The sequence below is a fragment of the Channa argus genome, chromosome 5 (genome assembly GCF_033026475.1).
Source record: "Channa argus isolate prfri chromosome 5, Channa argus male v1.0, whole genome shotgun sequence".
Lineage (NCBI taxonomy): Eukaryota > Metazoa > Chordata > Actinopteri > Anabantiformes > Channidae > Channa > Channa argus.
This window is the reverse complement of record NC_090201.1, coordinates 6831076-6845361: the sequence shown is the minus strand read 5'-3', so window position 1 is coordinate 6845361 and position 14286 is coordinate 6831076. Positions and strand designations below refer to the sequence as shown.

General features: G+C 37.4%; 1 protein-coding gene across 1 annotated transcript; it reads left to right on the top strand.

The window, feature by feature from the left end:
- Positions 1-6921: 6921 nt before the first annotated feature.
- opn1lw1 (opsin 1 (cone pigments), long-wave-sensitive, 1) lies at positions 6922-9941 on the top strand. Its single transcript, XM_067505776.1, has 6 exons — positions 6922-7052; positions 7800-8096; positions 8194-8362; positions 9254-9419; positions 9506-9745; positions 9843-9941. The coding sequence occupies exons 1-6, from the start codon at positions 6950-6952 to the stop codon at positions 9939-9941; spliced, it is 1074 nt and encodes a 357-aa protein (XP_067361877.1). The 5' UTR covers positions 6922-6949.
- The last annotated feature ends 4345 nt before the right edge of the window (positions 9942-14286 follow it).

Here is a 14286-nt window from a genome sequence, read left to right as displayed (position 1 = left end):
CAGAGTAATTATGTATGGCTATTAACTCTTACTACCTGCGCGGACCATCTGCTATTCCAAAAGGGAGAGTGTATGCCAGACTTTCCCTCCATGGTGATCACAAAGATTCTCGTCGGTAGTCGAGAGCAAATCCGAGTTCTGCTAGTAGTGAACTTTTACCAAACATGAATAGTTCAGAACTAGCGGAATTCCAGACCTACACTCAAAACATCACAGCACCATGTGAAAATAGCAGTCAAGAGGGGTAGAGAAACATCATATATTACCTGCTCCACCCCACGGATGATTTGTGAATCTCCATTAAGGTCATGAAAGCAAAACACTCTTTCAAAATTCTGTTTAAATTAATATTACTCAATAACCTCGGCTAAACATTCAGTATTTTATATATGGAAATAGTGGGAGGTAGAAAAAAGTTTACAGACTCCCTCTGTTTTGAGATCCATCCTCATCTTGGTGTGTAGTCCATGTCCCACATGAAGTTCTTATCAAATCGGCGAGTCAGCTATCTATGCAAGATGTAAACCGGAGAAGGCCAAGGAGTTAAAGGATTAAAATAAACTACAGTAGCTGATTTGATTAACCTTTGCTTTTCCTGAGGTGAACTGTCATTCCGGAGAGATTATAGTAAGCATGCCTTAAGTAATGTCCTGTGTTAATCGGTTTTGTGGAAGAACCTGAGTTGTCCGCATAATCGTCTTTAGTTGCTGGGACATGAGAAAACTTCACCTGCATTTCACTGTGGCAAGAGGAATCCGGTTAATGGTTCAACAACTCTACAAAGGGAGAAACTGCTACTGTTGGTATTTTACGTGGCCTTAAACAAGATACTGTTTGTTTTTACAGTGTCAGATTCATCTAAGTGTCAATTTTATGACTGGCTAGAAGAAAGAAGCTCTTGCACAGGCAATGCTGGACCTTTGAGGCTTTTGAAGCACCCACTGGGGTCCTATAGGTAGCTGTTTGACAACAGTCACTTAAAATCTGAAGGTATTCCCTGAATCCTCATCATTTGTTGCCCAAAAGCAAAATTATAGTACTTCACGCGTTTGCAGCAGCCTCAGGGGTCACAGTCCAAAGGACTGAATGAGAGAGACATTGACCTTGTGTTAAATTAATCTGACCAAATGTACTGTAGCACTCGTCCTCACGTGTAAATAATGTAGCTAATTCGCAGCTGAACACTGTTAAAAAGCCTTTTTGGGGAGCTTTTCCAGATGAAATGATTTTTTGGGGGGTAAGCAGTGGGTTCTCTCGCTGTAAGCTGGGGCTAACTGTACAAAAGAGTTTACATGTGTGGGCTAAAAAGCCTATAAGTGTAGACACTTATAGGCCCCCAAAAATAATAATAATGATGCCAGGTGTGGTCATACCCATTTTTTTTACAATATATTTTGAAAAAGATCCAAACTGCATCAAATCATTGTCATATTGGGAAACATCTCTGGCGTGGAGTTAGTGTGCAGGCGTAACCTTTTTCATTAATCTCATTACCCTCTTACTGTGATCAAATGAAGCGTACAATTTGCTATTTCAGTAGAATGCTTAGGTCTAAATCCAAATGGGTAAGATGAAGTAACTGCTGCTCTGCCAAGTGGGCTAGAATTTGACCGAATTGGAATTTCATGTAAAGAAAACAACACTTTTTTCATTTAGTATAATTAGGCTCCTCCAGACTGTAAAACAGACTTCCAGATTTTAGGAGCCTGATAATATTCATATAAAAAAATATTTTTTTAAGTGGTGCTGGAGATGCAGCTTAGGGGGAGAAACCCACTGATGCTGGTGACCAAGATGGTGAAGAGTCTCCCAGTATGTCCATCCATGCATCCATCTATTATCCGTAAATAGGGCGAGAGGCGGGGTACACACGGGACCCAGACCCAGTCTATCTCAGGGCCATAGAGAGACATACACAGACAGACAACTTTGCTTATTGTTGTTGTTGTTGTATCGTTTGTTGCTGGCTTATTAACACATTCTCTTCAATGGTGTATAAAGACCTTTTTTTAAATTCAAACTTTTTCCCTATAAGCACAGCCCTAACTAACAGGTATGTCATTAACCAAGTTAAATAAAAATACTCCTGGAGTACTGCAAACCTGATGATAGCACAGTTTGAACCAAGTGATTTTAATGCAGCTCACAATAAAGTGTGGATCATCCTCGGAAGTGTCATAACCACTGTTTATGTTTTTCATTTATTGGTGGTATGCTTATGGCCATGAATAAACACCACTACTTTGCTGGGCGACTGTGTCCCAGGAGGTAGAGCGGTCGCCCACCAATCCCACAGTTGTTGATTCGATCCGTGTCTCCTTCAGTCAAATGTCGAAGTGTCCTCTTGCAAGACATTGAACCCCAACTTAGTTGCTCCCGGTGAGTGTTGACCAGCTACTTGGTATGCGATTGTATGTGATTGTGAGTGTGAATGGGTGAATGAGAAGCGCCACATACGTGCAGACCATTTACCATTTACTTACTAGAAAAACACTGTTAAGCAAAGTTTATGTCATTAGTACATTTTTTATTCCATCTCTTCATCAGTGAGAAGTTATGAAAACTTAGTATTAATCGTGTTTTCTGTAGGTTCAGGATGTCAGTGGTAACAGTCCAGTGGATAATGATTATGGGAATGAGGTACTAAAATTGTTTCTTTTTTATAGTCAGTAAGTAAATTTTATTAATTGATAAAGCATTACCAGCACTAGCAAACGTATTTTTTGGTCAATTAACTCTTCTAAAAAATTTAATATGTATTCAATAGTTTACCACAGTTGTGTTTTCTGCTAAACAAATTATAAAAAATACATTTCAGTTTTTTAGAAATGAGCCATATGAGAGTTTTAAAGGGAAAGTGTTTCTTTGCTTGAACTGTTAACACCATACAAACACTAGTACCACCTCTGACTTATCTTATGACCTTTTGTGGGTTTTCTGACAAAAACTATGTAACTGTATAAAAGTAGCCACTACTCTCACTAAATCAAGCTGTTGCATAAATGTAAATAACTGCCTATGCATTGTTGCATATTAACAATGTGATAATGACATATATAATAATATGTTAATAGCAGCTGTCATTTTACTACAGAACAATATTTTTAGTTTTTATATTACGTTTGATATATTTTTGCTTTTCAATACATATATAGGCCTTGTGATGGGGTATTTCTACAATAGTATAGCGATACTTACAGTTGGGGGTGGGTGTAGCTCAGTTGATAAGGCAGTTGTCCACGAACCACAGGGTTAGTGCTTCCATTCCCAGCCCCGGCTATATGTTAAAGTATGTAGGACTGACAGCAGGGACTTTGAATGTTGGGACTATGAGAGGGAAGGCTAGAGAGTTGGTTGACATGATGCAGAGAAGGAAGGTGGATACACTGTGTGTGCAGGAGACCAGGTGGAAAGGTAGCAAGGCTAGAAGCTTAGGAGCAGGGTTCAAGTTGTCTTACCATGGGTCAGATAGGAGGAGAAATGGAGTTGGCGTTATCCTGGAAGACGAGTTTGGGAGTAATGTTCTAGAAGTGAAAAGAAAGTTACACAGGGTGATGAGTCTGACGCTGGAAATTTAAGTTGTGATGTTCAATGTTGTTAGTGTTCATGCCCCACAGGTAGGATGTGAGTTAGATGAGAAGGATTGATTGGTTGCAGATTTTACTGGACGTGCTGATGAGGGGAAAAGAGGGAATGAGAATGTGATGGGCAGATTTGGTCTTTAGGTCAGATCGTAGAAGGACAGATGGTAGTAGATTTTGCAAGGGTATAGACATGGCTGTAGTGAACACTTTCTTCCGGAAGAAGGGGAGGGGTCTCCCAAGGAAGACAATGGGTACGGCAGGAAAGAAGAGCTGACAGGCAGATTGACGCACCAGCAGTAGTAAAGCAGACATTGTACCTAACCACTGAAACAGTGAAGCGGGCGCTAAGCCTCAAGGCAGGGCTTTCCATTTACTAGTCTATGTTCCAACCATCCGCTATGGTCATGAGCTCTGGGTAATGACCTAAAGAATAAGATCTCAAATACAAGCAGCCAAAATAGGTTTCACCTATCACGTGTCTGGGCTCAGCCTTTAAAACAGGGTCTGGAGCTCAGATATCAGGAGCGAGCTTGGATTGTGAAGCTTCCTCAAAAGGAGCTAGATGTAAAAGGGAGCCAGGTGTTTCAGGCAGAGAGATAATAAATATATATATATATATATATATATATCACCTGGCCTGGTACAAAAAGTGGAGCTGGAAATCATTGCTGAGGAGAGAGAAAACATTACTAAACAGTTAGTTTCCCCTGCAAAGTTGTCCAAGAAGGTTCTGGTTATCTCCTCATAAATATAATCTATGAATCTAAAGTGAAACTCGATTTTACTTTTAAATCTGTTTGCATCAGATTTTTAAATAAAATGCTCCTTCTACAATCCCAGGATAAACATGCATGTTGAAAACTACATGCCAAACTGGCTCCACTGTCTGCATTTATCTAAAAGGTTTGTCCTAAAATTAAAAAAATGTGATCCTAAAAATACCTATTGAATTAACCCTACTATCAATCGAGTCAGTGGTTAGTCTTCATCTCTACCTGAAAGTCTTACCACTTAAGTCTTTATATTTTATTTCATTTGTTACCATACAAAAAGTTGCCTCCTGTGGTTCCCATAAAATAAATGCCAAAACGGAGTGAACATGTTAAATCTCATCATATCAGAACAATAGTAGTATCACAAAAAAAAATGATAGTTTTGGTAGACTTTAGAAAATCAGTGATCAATTTACATTCTGTAGGTGCCCTTGGCGAAAACAATTGGTCTGTCTGCAGGGCTGTGGTTTGGTTCCTTCAGCATCTTGGGCAACATAAAAAATGATGACAGCTGAGGATGTTCACAGCAAACTGTAGAAGTTAACACTGATTCAAAACTGACAATTTGGATTATTCAACAATTAAGGGTCTAGAACAGGGGTCTCCAACCTATTACAAAATGAAAATGGCCGAGAGCTACTCATGTTTTGTAACATTTATTCTCATAGCTTATTTCAACCCCAACAAATTGACAAGCTGTTTTTTTCCGAACCTTCAGAAAATGTTGATGTCCACAACTCACATTGTGCATTAAAACCTTGCAAAAAATATCTTTGTATGTATTTTTTGCACTTATTGTGTCTGCATGAATTTCTTTCTATTGTATTCTCTTACTGGTATGGGCACAAGATCCATTTCATTTGCAGTCTGGACGCAGCGAGAGGGGTGAACATCTCCGGCTCAGACTCCAGCTGGGAGGGGCTGCTGCACTAGGGCTGAAGCACGTGTGAGCGCTTTGGGGAGGTGGGAAGGGCCTACGGTAGCACGTGCTGCACGTTGAGAAGAGTGAGAACCTTACGTGCTCTGACGTCAGAGTTTCCAAATGTTTCCAGTAATACCAGAAAAAGTCAAAAGTCATCAAGCTTGACAGCAGCGCACTGTTTCATTGACAACTAATCGTCAAATAATCCTTTCGTGTAAGACGGAGGCGGGACACTTTGAATTTGATTGGATATACATGTACGTTTGTTTGACGAGTGACCAGTCAAACGGGCGACGCGTTGGAGACGCCAGGTCTCATAATACTAGTTGCAAATGCTCCAGTTTTGAATTTTTCAATCTGATGAAGACAAAGTGATATTGAAAACTGTTGGCTGTAAATGTTTTACTTACAGTGATCCGCCTTTCATCTTCATTGCAAATTCACTGAGTTACAGTTCTAGCTCTTGTATTGGCAGAGTTTTTAATCACACCGGGAAGCAACACTTGTTCACAACAACTATAACAGCCAAAAGGCTCGCTGAGCAAATAAAGAAATCAACATCCATTAGGGAGTCATTAAGTAGGCCAATCTCCTAATCACTGGCTGTTCTAATCCCTTAAGGGCCGTTAATATCCGTAAAACACAGATACAGCTGTCACCCACCTTTGGTAAAAATGTCTGCCTCAGTGTTTTTTATATTTAAATTCATAACTAAACAAAAAAATCTAAATGAAAACCAGGGACCAACTGTTTTTTACCCATCACCAACGAGTGTGTGCTTTAGAATAAATTATAGTAATTAATAAACAGACCAATAGTCTGTGCATGCCTTCCATCCCGATGTCGTCCGTAGTGTTTTTCTTTTGCGTGAGTACTGTAAACACAAAACAGGATGCTTTACTCTTTCCACACTGTCCTTGCCATGAGGATTACGGTGTAATATTCAGGGTCAAAGCAGTACTGAAAGACCCAGTGAACTGTTTTTCCGGAGGGATTAAAGGTGTCTTACTTCTTTCACACGTCAACTGTGATTGCCAGTCTTCCGTGGATCTCCATTTGCCCCATTAATCTTCTTTATGACCTGGCTGCCCTCTCATGCCCACCAGGGTCCACGTGTAAAACTATCGAGATCACAGCATCATGTACAGTTTGTTTTACTTTTCTAAAAATGTATTCACGAATTAAAATTTTTCCTCACCAACCAAAGTATTCCTTTGCTATAAGGCTTCAAAGATGATTGGGGACACATTTGTTCTACTTTTCTATAATTGCAGCAGTTTTAAGAAATAGACTGTACTGACTATGAAAATACTCGATGAAGGAAAATGATGGTTAAAAATTGTCCATTTATCTATTAGTCAAAAGAACTGCAAACAAACCTGGTTTAAGTCAGCTGACAAAAATCCGCTTTCAAACAAGATTATTCTGGCATTTTGTGTCTTAACCTAATTAGTTGATAGTTTTAATTACAGTTCAAAATAAGTTGCTTTGCTGCTCAGTATCAGTGCCAGACTGCAAACCATGGCTGTAATTTCACATTGACCTAATCCTATAAGAGGTCTCTGAAGCACAAGTATAAAAGCTGAAGTCAGATGTCTGGCATCAGTCACCCAAGGAGGTTGCAAGTGACAAAAAAAGCTGACAGCCGAGAGCCTCCTTCTAAGATCAGAATGGCAGAAGAGTGGGGAAAGCAGGCATTTGCTGCCAGGCGACACCATGAAGATACAACAAGAGACTCTGCCTTTGCCTACACAAACAGCAATCACACCAGAGGTACAGTGTTATTTATCTTTTTAATAATTCAATGAGTTTAGTATTAGTATTATTAGTATTATTAGTGAATCTTTAACTGACTTAGAGATAAAATGTAAAATACATTACGCACAATATGTTGTACAATGTACAATACATTTCAACTGTTGGTTGTTAATTCTTTAAGGTAGATGTCAGAAAATGTCTAAACTCAGTATGGTTCAAATTTATCATTTTTATTAATTGAAATTACACATTGACAGACAGATATTTGACGAAACGTAGCCCACGATTCAAAGATACATTTTTTTTCTAATCTTTCTTTTTCAATGTTGGTAGTTTTTTTTATTATTATTATTTTAAATTATTAGTACAGGAATTATAACACATTGAATGTTACAATGTTACTGTACAAAAGACATTGTGCTGTCCTGTAGACAGTAATATAAATTTACCTCATAGAGTCCCTGAGCTTTATTTTACACAAAGGACTGAGGTCCGCTTCAAGTCCTGAAACAACGTTAAACAATATTGATGTAAGCTATTATTAATATGCACTTTGGTAGTATGTTCTCAGATCCTTTCAATAAAGTCTTCATTACCACATTTCCCTTAGAAGTAATTTCTGCCCTTTGTCTCCTGCATTTTTACCTTGTATATTTAGATTTGACAAAAGGATATAAGGAACATTTGGTCTCACAAGAGCTCATGTTACTTTTTAGCAATGTTTCCAAATTGTGAGATTATATCTGATTGCTTCTTTTCCAGATCCCTTTGAGGGTCCCAATTACCACATTGCTCCTAGATGGTGTTACAATCTTGCAACACTCTGGATGTTTATTGTGGTCGTCGCATCAGTCTTCACCAACGGTCTCGTCTTAGTGGCCACAGCAAAATTCAAGAAACTCCGTCATCCTCTGAACTGGATCTTGGTCAATCTCGCAGTTGCTGATCTTGCGGAGACACTTTTTGCCAGCACCATTAGTGTATGCAACCAGTTTTTTGGTTACTTCATTCTGGGTCACCCCATGTGCATCTTTGAGGGCTATGTTGTCTCAGTCTGTGGTAAGGGGTCACATTTGTTTCTCTTTAATGGAAAAGTGGAACAAGAGATGAGAATGTATTATATAAATTATAAATTTTTTAATTCTTTTTAATATAGGTATCACTGGTCTATGGTCTCTGGCTATCATCTCCTGGGAGAGATGGATTGTTGTGTGTAAACCTTTTGGAAACACCAAGTTTGATGCTAAATGGGCCTCAGCTGGAATTATCTTCTCCTGGGTCTGGTCAGCGATATGGTGTGCTCCCCCTATATTCGGCTGGAGCAGGTCTGTTGGTATTTTTTGTTGTTGTTTTTTTTACTTACTTATATACTCTACATAAATACATGCAAAAGTTAAGGAGAGCTGCCAATGAACAACAACAATTTTTAGTTGCGGACTGTTTGCAATTAATTGTGATTAATAACAAATTATTTGCAGATATTTTATCTGATCCGAATTTACTGTAGTAAACTTGAGGCCTAGGCCTTAGGTTTAAGTCATTTCAAACAAACTTGATACCTCTATGTATCTAATTATACTTTTATCTATATAAAGTAACAAATTGTTCTGATATGATCACAGGGTGAGGTTTAAAATAAACATATTAATCAATCACATACATTTCTTTTATCCTTCTATCGCCCATGTAGTAGACTTCTAAGCAGGTACAGCCGGTCAAAGGAAGGGGGACTGGTTTAGTGTGAAGCCCGACAGACTCCATCAGAACTTGTTCATTTATTAAATTATGCAACAAATCAGTTTTTTGCATATTTGTAGCAATTTGAAATTTGGCAAGCGCACTATAGTTAACACACTGCAGGCAGAGCTGACTTTACCTTTTTGCCTTTGTGAGTGACAGATGTTTTATTAAATTACCTGCTGAGTATGTTTGCATATGATAAAGAAAAAGACTTATCCACCTGCGTGTCTCACCTCAGCTGGGCTCTGTCTCATTAGATTCAAGCTGCAGCTCCAATGTGTGTGTATTTGTAGGGGCTGCGTCCCTTCCTCCATTAGGCAGAGATGAGTCATAAGAGAACCTTAAGAAACATTTGTGGCATTAAAAAGAATCAGCGTTGAAGCAATATTATCACATAAAGACAATCAGGGTGAATATATAAACTAAACTTTGAGCCTTGGAAGATAAACTAAAAACTGAACACTTTCTTGGACCAGATACTGGCCTCATGGACTGAAGACCTCCTGTGGACCAGATGTATTCAGTGGAAGTGAAGATCCTGGAGTCCAGTCCTTCATGATTACTCTTATGATTACATGTTGTTTCCTTCCCCTGGCCATCATTGTGTTGTGCTATCTTGCTGTCTGGCTGGCTATCCGTGCTGTAAGTGCTGTCACCTGCACTTTTATTCAAATCATAAAGTAGTTAAACCCAAGCAGACTCTCACAGTGTTGACTTGTCTATCACAGGTTGCCATGCAGCAGAAGGAATCTGAATCAACCCAGAAAGCTGAGAGAGAAGTGTCCAGAATGGTCGTTGTCATGATTGGAGCGTACTGTTTCTGCTGGGGACCTTACACCTTTTTTGCATGCTTTGCTGCGGCTAACCCTGGATATGCCTTCCATCCTCTGGCTGCTGCCATGCCTGCATACTTTGCCAAGAGCGCCACCATCTACAACCCAGTCATCTATGTCTTCATGAACCGACAGGTGAGCACCAGTCACAGTGTCGCAGTGAGCAACTTTCTTTATAAATCAGATGTGTTTGGTTTGAATTTAACACACATTTGTGTTCTCTCTCTATCAGTTCCGTTCATGCATCATGCAGCTTTTTGGCAAACAAGTGGATGATGGTTCTGAAGTATCTACATCAAAGACAGAGGTTTCCTCCGTGGCTCCTGCATAAAGCTTTGTGTTCTCCATTTTGGAAAAAAACTGAGAACCATTATAACTTGTACAGATATTATGTATTTTTTCCCTTTTTTTAGTAAATATAGCTTTCTGGCAAATGAAAAAAAAACACAAAAATACATTCATAATACAAATGAATCATTATATCACTGGTCTTTATTCAGATGAACATAAACACATCAGCATATTTAACACTTTCCTTCTGGTGATTTTCTTATCACTTGTGTTACTTTTAATGTATTACTAGTTAACCAAATAGACTAAGAATTTTAATGTCTTAAGAAAAAACTTGGTGGGGTTATGGAGCAGCTGCAGACTTACACCTAGGGGCATGTTATTATGAGAAAAAACAAAAAAAACAGGTCGGAGGTTGTGCCAAAAATGTACAGTGGCAAAAGGGCTTAAGCGAAATAGGGATTCATCCTGAGAATTAGCTTTCCAAGATAACCCGCATTGATTGTCATTGTCCTACACTTGGGATGAGAAAGTGCATGATTTCCAGAGTTCAAACTAAAATGTGTTTATTTAAAATCTGATCATCCTTCTTGCTTTACCTAGCTTTGCTTGCATCTTTATGCCAAATGCTAATGTTGAAACTATAGGTCAAATTTGTTGCTCTAAAAACAAACTGAATCATCATGTCTGAGCAGCTGAATGGAGGTTTTCAACCTCCCACAACCGTCCGTAATTTTTCTGGCGCCCAGGTGGTCACGATGTACGTATCTAACTTTAAATGTCTATGTTCCGTTTTCACTGTTGGGGCTAATAGTGTTGTTCCTGTTGGTGAAATATCTTTTCAGCTCACTTTTATTTCCTTGAAACTCTGCTGTTAAGTATTAGATATTTGGGTTTTAGAAGAACATATTCGAAAAGGTACAGTTTACAAAATTGCTTTGCAGAAGTGAAATATAGTTCTCTTTTTGGAGAACAATAACTAAGATAGGAAACAATCTGGACGTAAATAAGCATATCTACACAAATGACATTGCACTTGTTATTTGTTAAAGGAAGGCTAAGCTAGATTTAAGGGGCCGTTAAGAGAATTTTCATTGCCAAAAATGTATTGCTACAAAGAGGATACGCCTCTGTACCCTTCATTTTCAGAAGAGTCATCTGATCGTTTTTGAGGTCTATCTTGTTTCTCTATCTATAGCTGACCATCAAAAAAAAAATTAATAGATATGCCAAGTTACACTGTTAATTATTAAAAAAAAAACATATTTAAATATTCCCATACCCATCATTCAAATCTCAAGAAATTGATACAAACTTTAAAAACCATTTTAATACAAGAAACAACAACTAATTCAAATTCTTTCCAAATGGCAGCAGATGTCAACAACTGATACAACTGGAGTTTTTCATGAAAGCTGAACCTGAGGTCATCCAAACTTTAGACAGTGAGCAGCTGTTAGTTCTTCTTACCTTTTGCCCGCAAGGTTCAAGGTACTTGCTTCAAGTAGTTTCAGGAAATGATGGACATAGGTATACATTTTGGTCTGAATAACTCTCACAGCGGCTTGGACCTGGGTTTTTGGTCATCATCTCTTTAAAAGGAGATTAACAAAATATGCACACAAACCTGAAAAAGATTATTACCTGATGTGAAGTGAACACACAATCGTAGGATGAGCAAAGGTGGATTCAGTTCACTTCACACAAGTGTAATAAACTAAGAAACTAACACACTACGTAAGTTGACCACCTGGTGCTCAAATAGCAAGCATGTAAAGCTGAATTTCACATATGGACATGGTGGTTACAGAGATTATCGTTGGTAATTCTGCTAGTAGTGAACTTTTACCAAACATGAATAGTTCAGAACTAGCGGAATTCCAGACCTACCCCCAAAACATCATAGCACCACATGAAAATGGCAAGAGGTATAAGAAAATATTAACTAGTATTAACTCTGTAATTTTAAATAGGGAAAGCCAGAATCTAAAGTACAGCAAAAATAATTCTACTTTAAAATACTAACATGCATACAAACAGATTTAGAAATAAAGTAAAAGAGAAGAAAAGTTTACAGATTTCTTCAGTTCATCAGGGTTTCCTCAGGTGAAGTCTTTGTCCCACGTGGAGCTCTTAACAAATGTGTGAGGCCGTTTCCTATAAGGAAACTGTACTTAAGACAATCACTGATGCACCGGATTAAACCATTAGTGCAGCTTTGGCAAACCTCTGCTTTTCCTGAAGTGAACTGTCATTGCACAGAGATTAAAAGGTTGCGGAGTGAACTTGCCGGAGGTAATGGACTTAATTGATTTCATGGAACAACCTGAGGTTGCCCTCTAATCTGATTATGTCTGCAGGGATGTGAAGTCTTTACCTACATGGTCTAAGGTACCAAAACAAGGGGAAATGACAGCTGCTACGCACCTAAGTAACTTCTACTATGGTAATTAGGTTTAAAAATATGTGAGAGTGTTTAATCAAGCAAGCTACATTCTATTATACAAATACAATTACAAATCTATTAAAATACAAATTTTGCCCTAATTATTTTAAGGAATTACTAGCTAAATAACCCTTAAATTAAAAAAGTAATGCATGGCCAAATTAAACACAAAGTACAACTTAAGTTTTGCAGTTATTTGATCATTAACTTAAGAACTGAACACATTTTTTACATGAAAGTTACATGAATGTTCATCAGTTTTATTACAGTCAATCTTAAAGTGTCACAATGTCTGTATCTAACTTCTTGACAAAACATTTGAAAAGTCATCATGTTCTCAGCCTGGTGGTCTACAGGGTCACAGAGGTTATTCATTTACTTTGTCTGGTGAACATTAGGGAAAATGTTCCCGTGTTTGTGGCTCCAAAAGAAAAGATGGGTTCACCAAAATAATCATGCTTCAATATTATTAATAATGTTGATTAATAGTATTTTTTATCCTTAATAGAAACATAACCTTAAGCTAAAGAGACACATTTTTATCAGTAATTTGCATATTACCAAAACAGTGAAAACAGTCTTTAGGTACACAGGTACTTTTCCTGCAGCGAACCCTTTAATTGGAGTAAAGTAACAACCACACCATGGAGCTCACTGATTCTCTGTTCTCCGAGGTTGCTGAGGCTGAGACAATGTCACAGTTTTATGGACATTGAGGGACATTTTAAACTATCAAGTACAAGAAAGAAACAAACACAGTCCACACTCCCAACATTTCTAATGAAACTAACAAACGAACAAGAGACACAATGAGATATTATGTTACCACCCACATACAGAGAACTTTATCATCCATTGTTCGGTCAAATTTATAGGTCTGCAGAAATTTTCATACATACTGTATGAAATTAAAGCTCTCCACCAGTTGATCAATATTATAAAATCAAATGAGATGAAATTGAAATCACCTGATGCGCATATTGCTTTATTCTGTACACTATACTGTATGTTGTCTGTTCAAGTTTGCTGGTAAGTTAAAGTTTATGTGATTTTCCCCTTAATTTTAATGATTCTTGGTCTATATATTTGCTAAATGTCACTTTTTCCATATGGTAATGACATTTGTCTTAACAGTCCCTGAAAGCTAACTAGCTAACAAATAACATGTGCAAAATCATTTGTGTAAATATGCTTATTTACGGACAGATTATTTCCTGTCTTAGTTATTGCTAAGATAACCTAACTTCTCCTAAAAGGGAAATATATTTCACTTCTGCCTTGCAAGTTTGTAAACTGGACTAGACTAGTTTTAAATACATTTTATAAGAACAGTGTGACTAAAATCATTTTCTAATAGCACAGTGTTAAAGATATGTTGTTATTTGTTAATAAGTTGTTGCATACTTGTGAACATTCTATATTTAATGTAAATGTCAAAAACATATTAAAAACATATTTGAAGTAGACAACATGTTTGTTTTCCAGCAAAATATGTCAGCCTTAAAATAAAAACTCCTTATGTTACGCCCTAGGTATTTAAAAGAGACAAAAATGATTATTTCACTTTATTATTTTTATTTTTAAAATGGATTTTCTAACGTTGTTTACTTCAATACTCTACTAGTTCAGTACTAATTTGCAATCTTAAGTATTTTCAATAACATACAATAGATAAAAATTTATTTTTACTAATTGTTCATTAACATTTACACGGCTTGTTATTTACGTGATTTCATTACCAAAAGGACCACAATAGACAAACCACCAGAACTATGTCATAAAATTATAATCTAATTGTTTTTTTAATGTTGCTTAGGTCACGTATAACAGTAGGGCACAGAGGTTCAGTCTTTTCTGTGATTTCATCCAATCGGATGTGTCTGATAGGATGAGAACTGCGATGAAATTCATTAAGTAGGACATTCTCTAATGTGACATT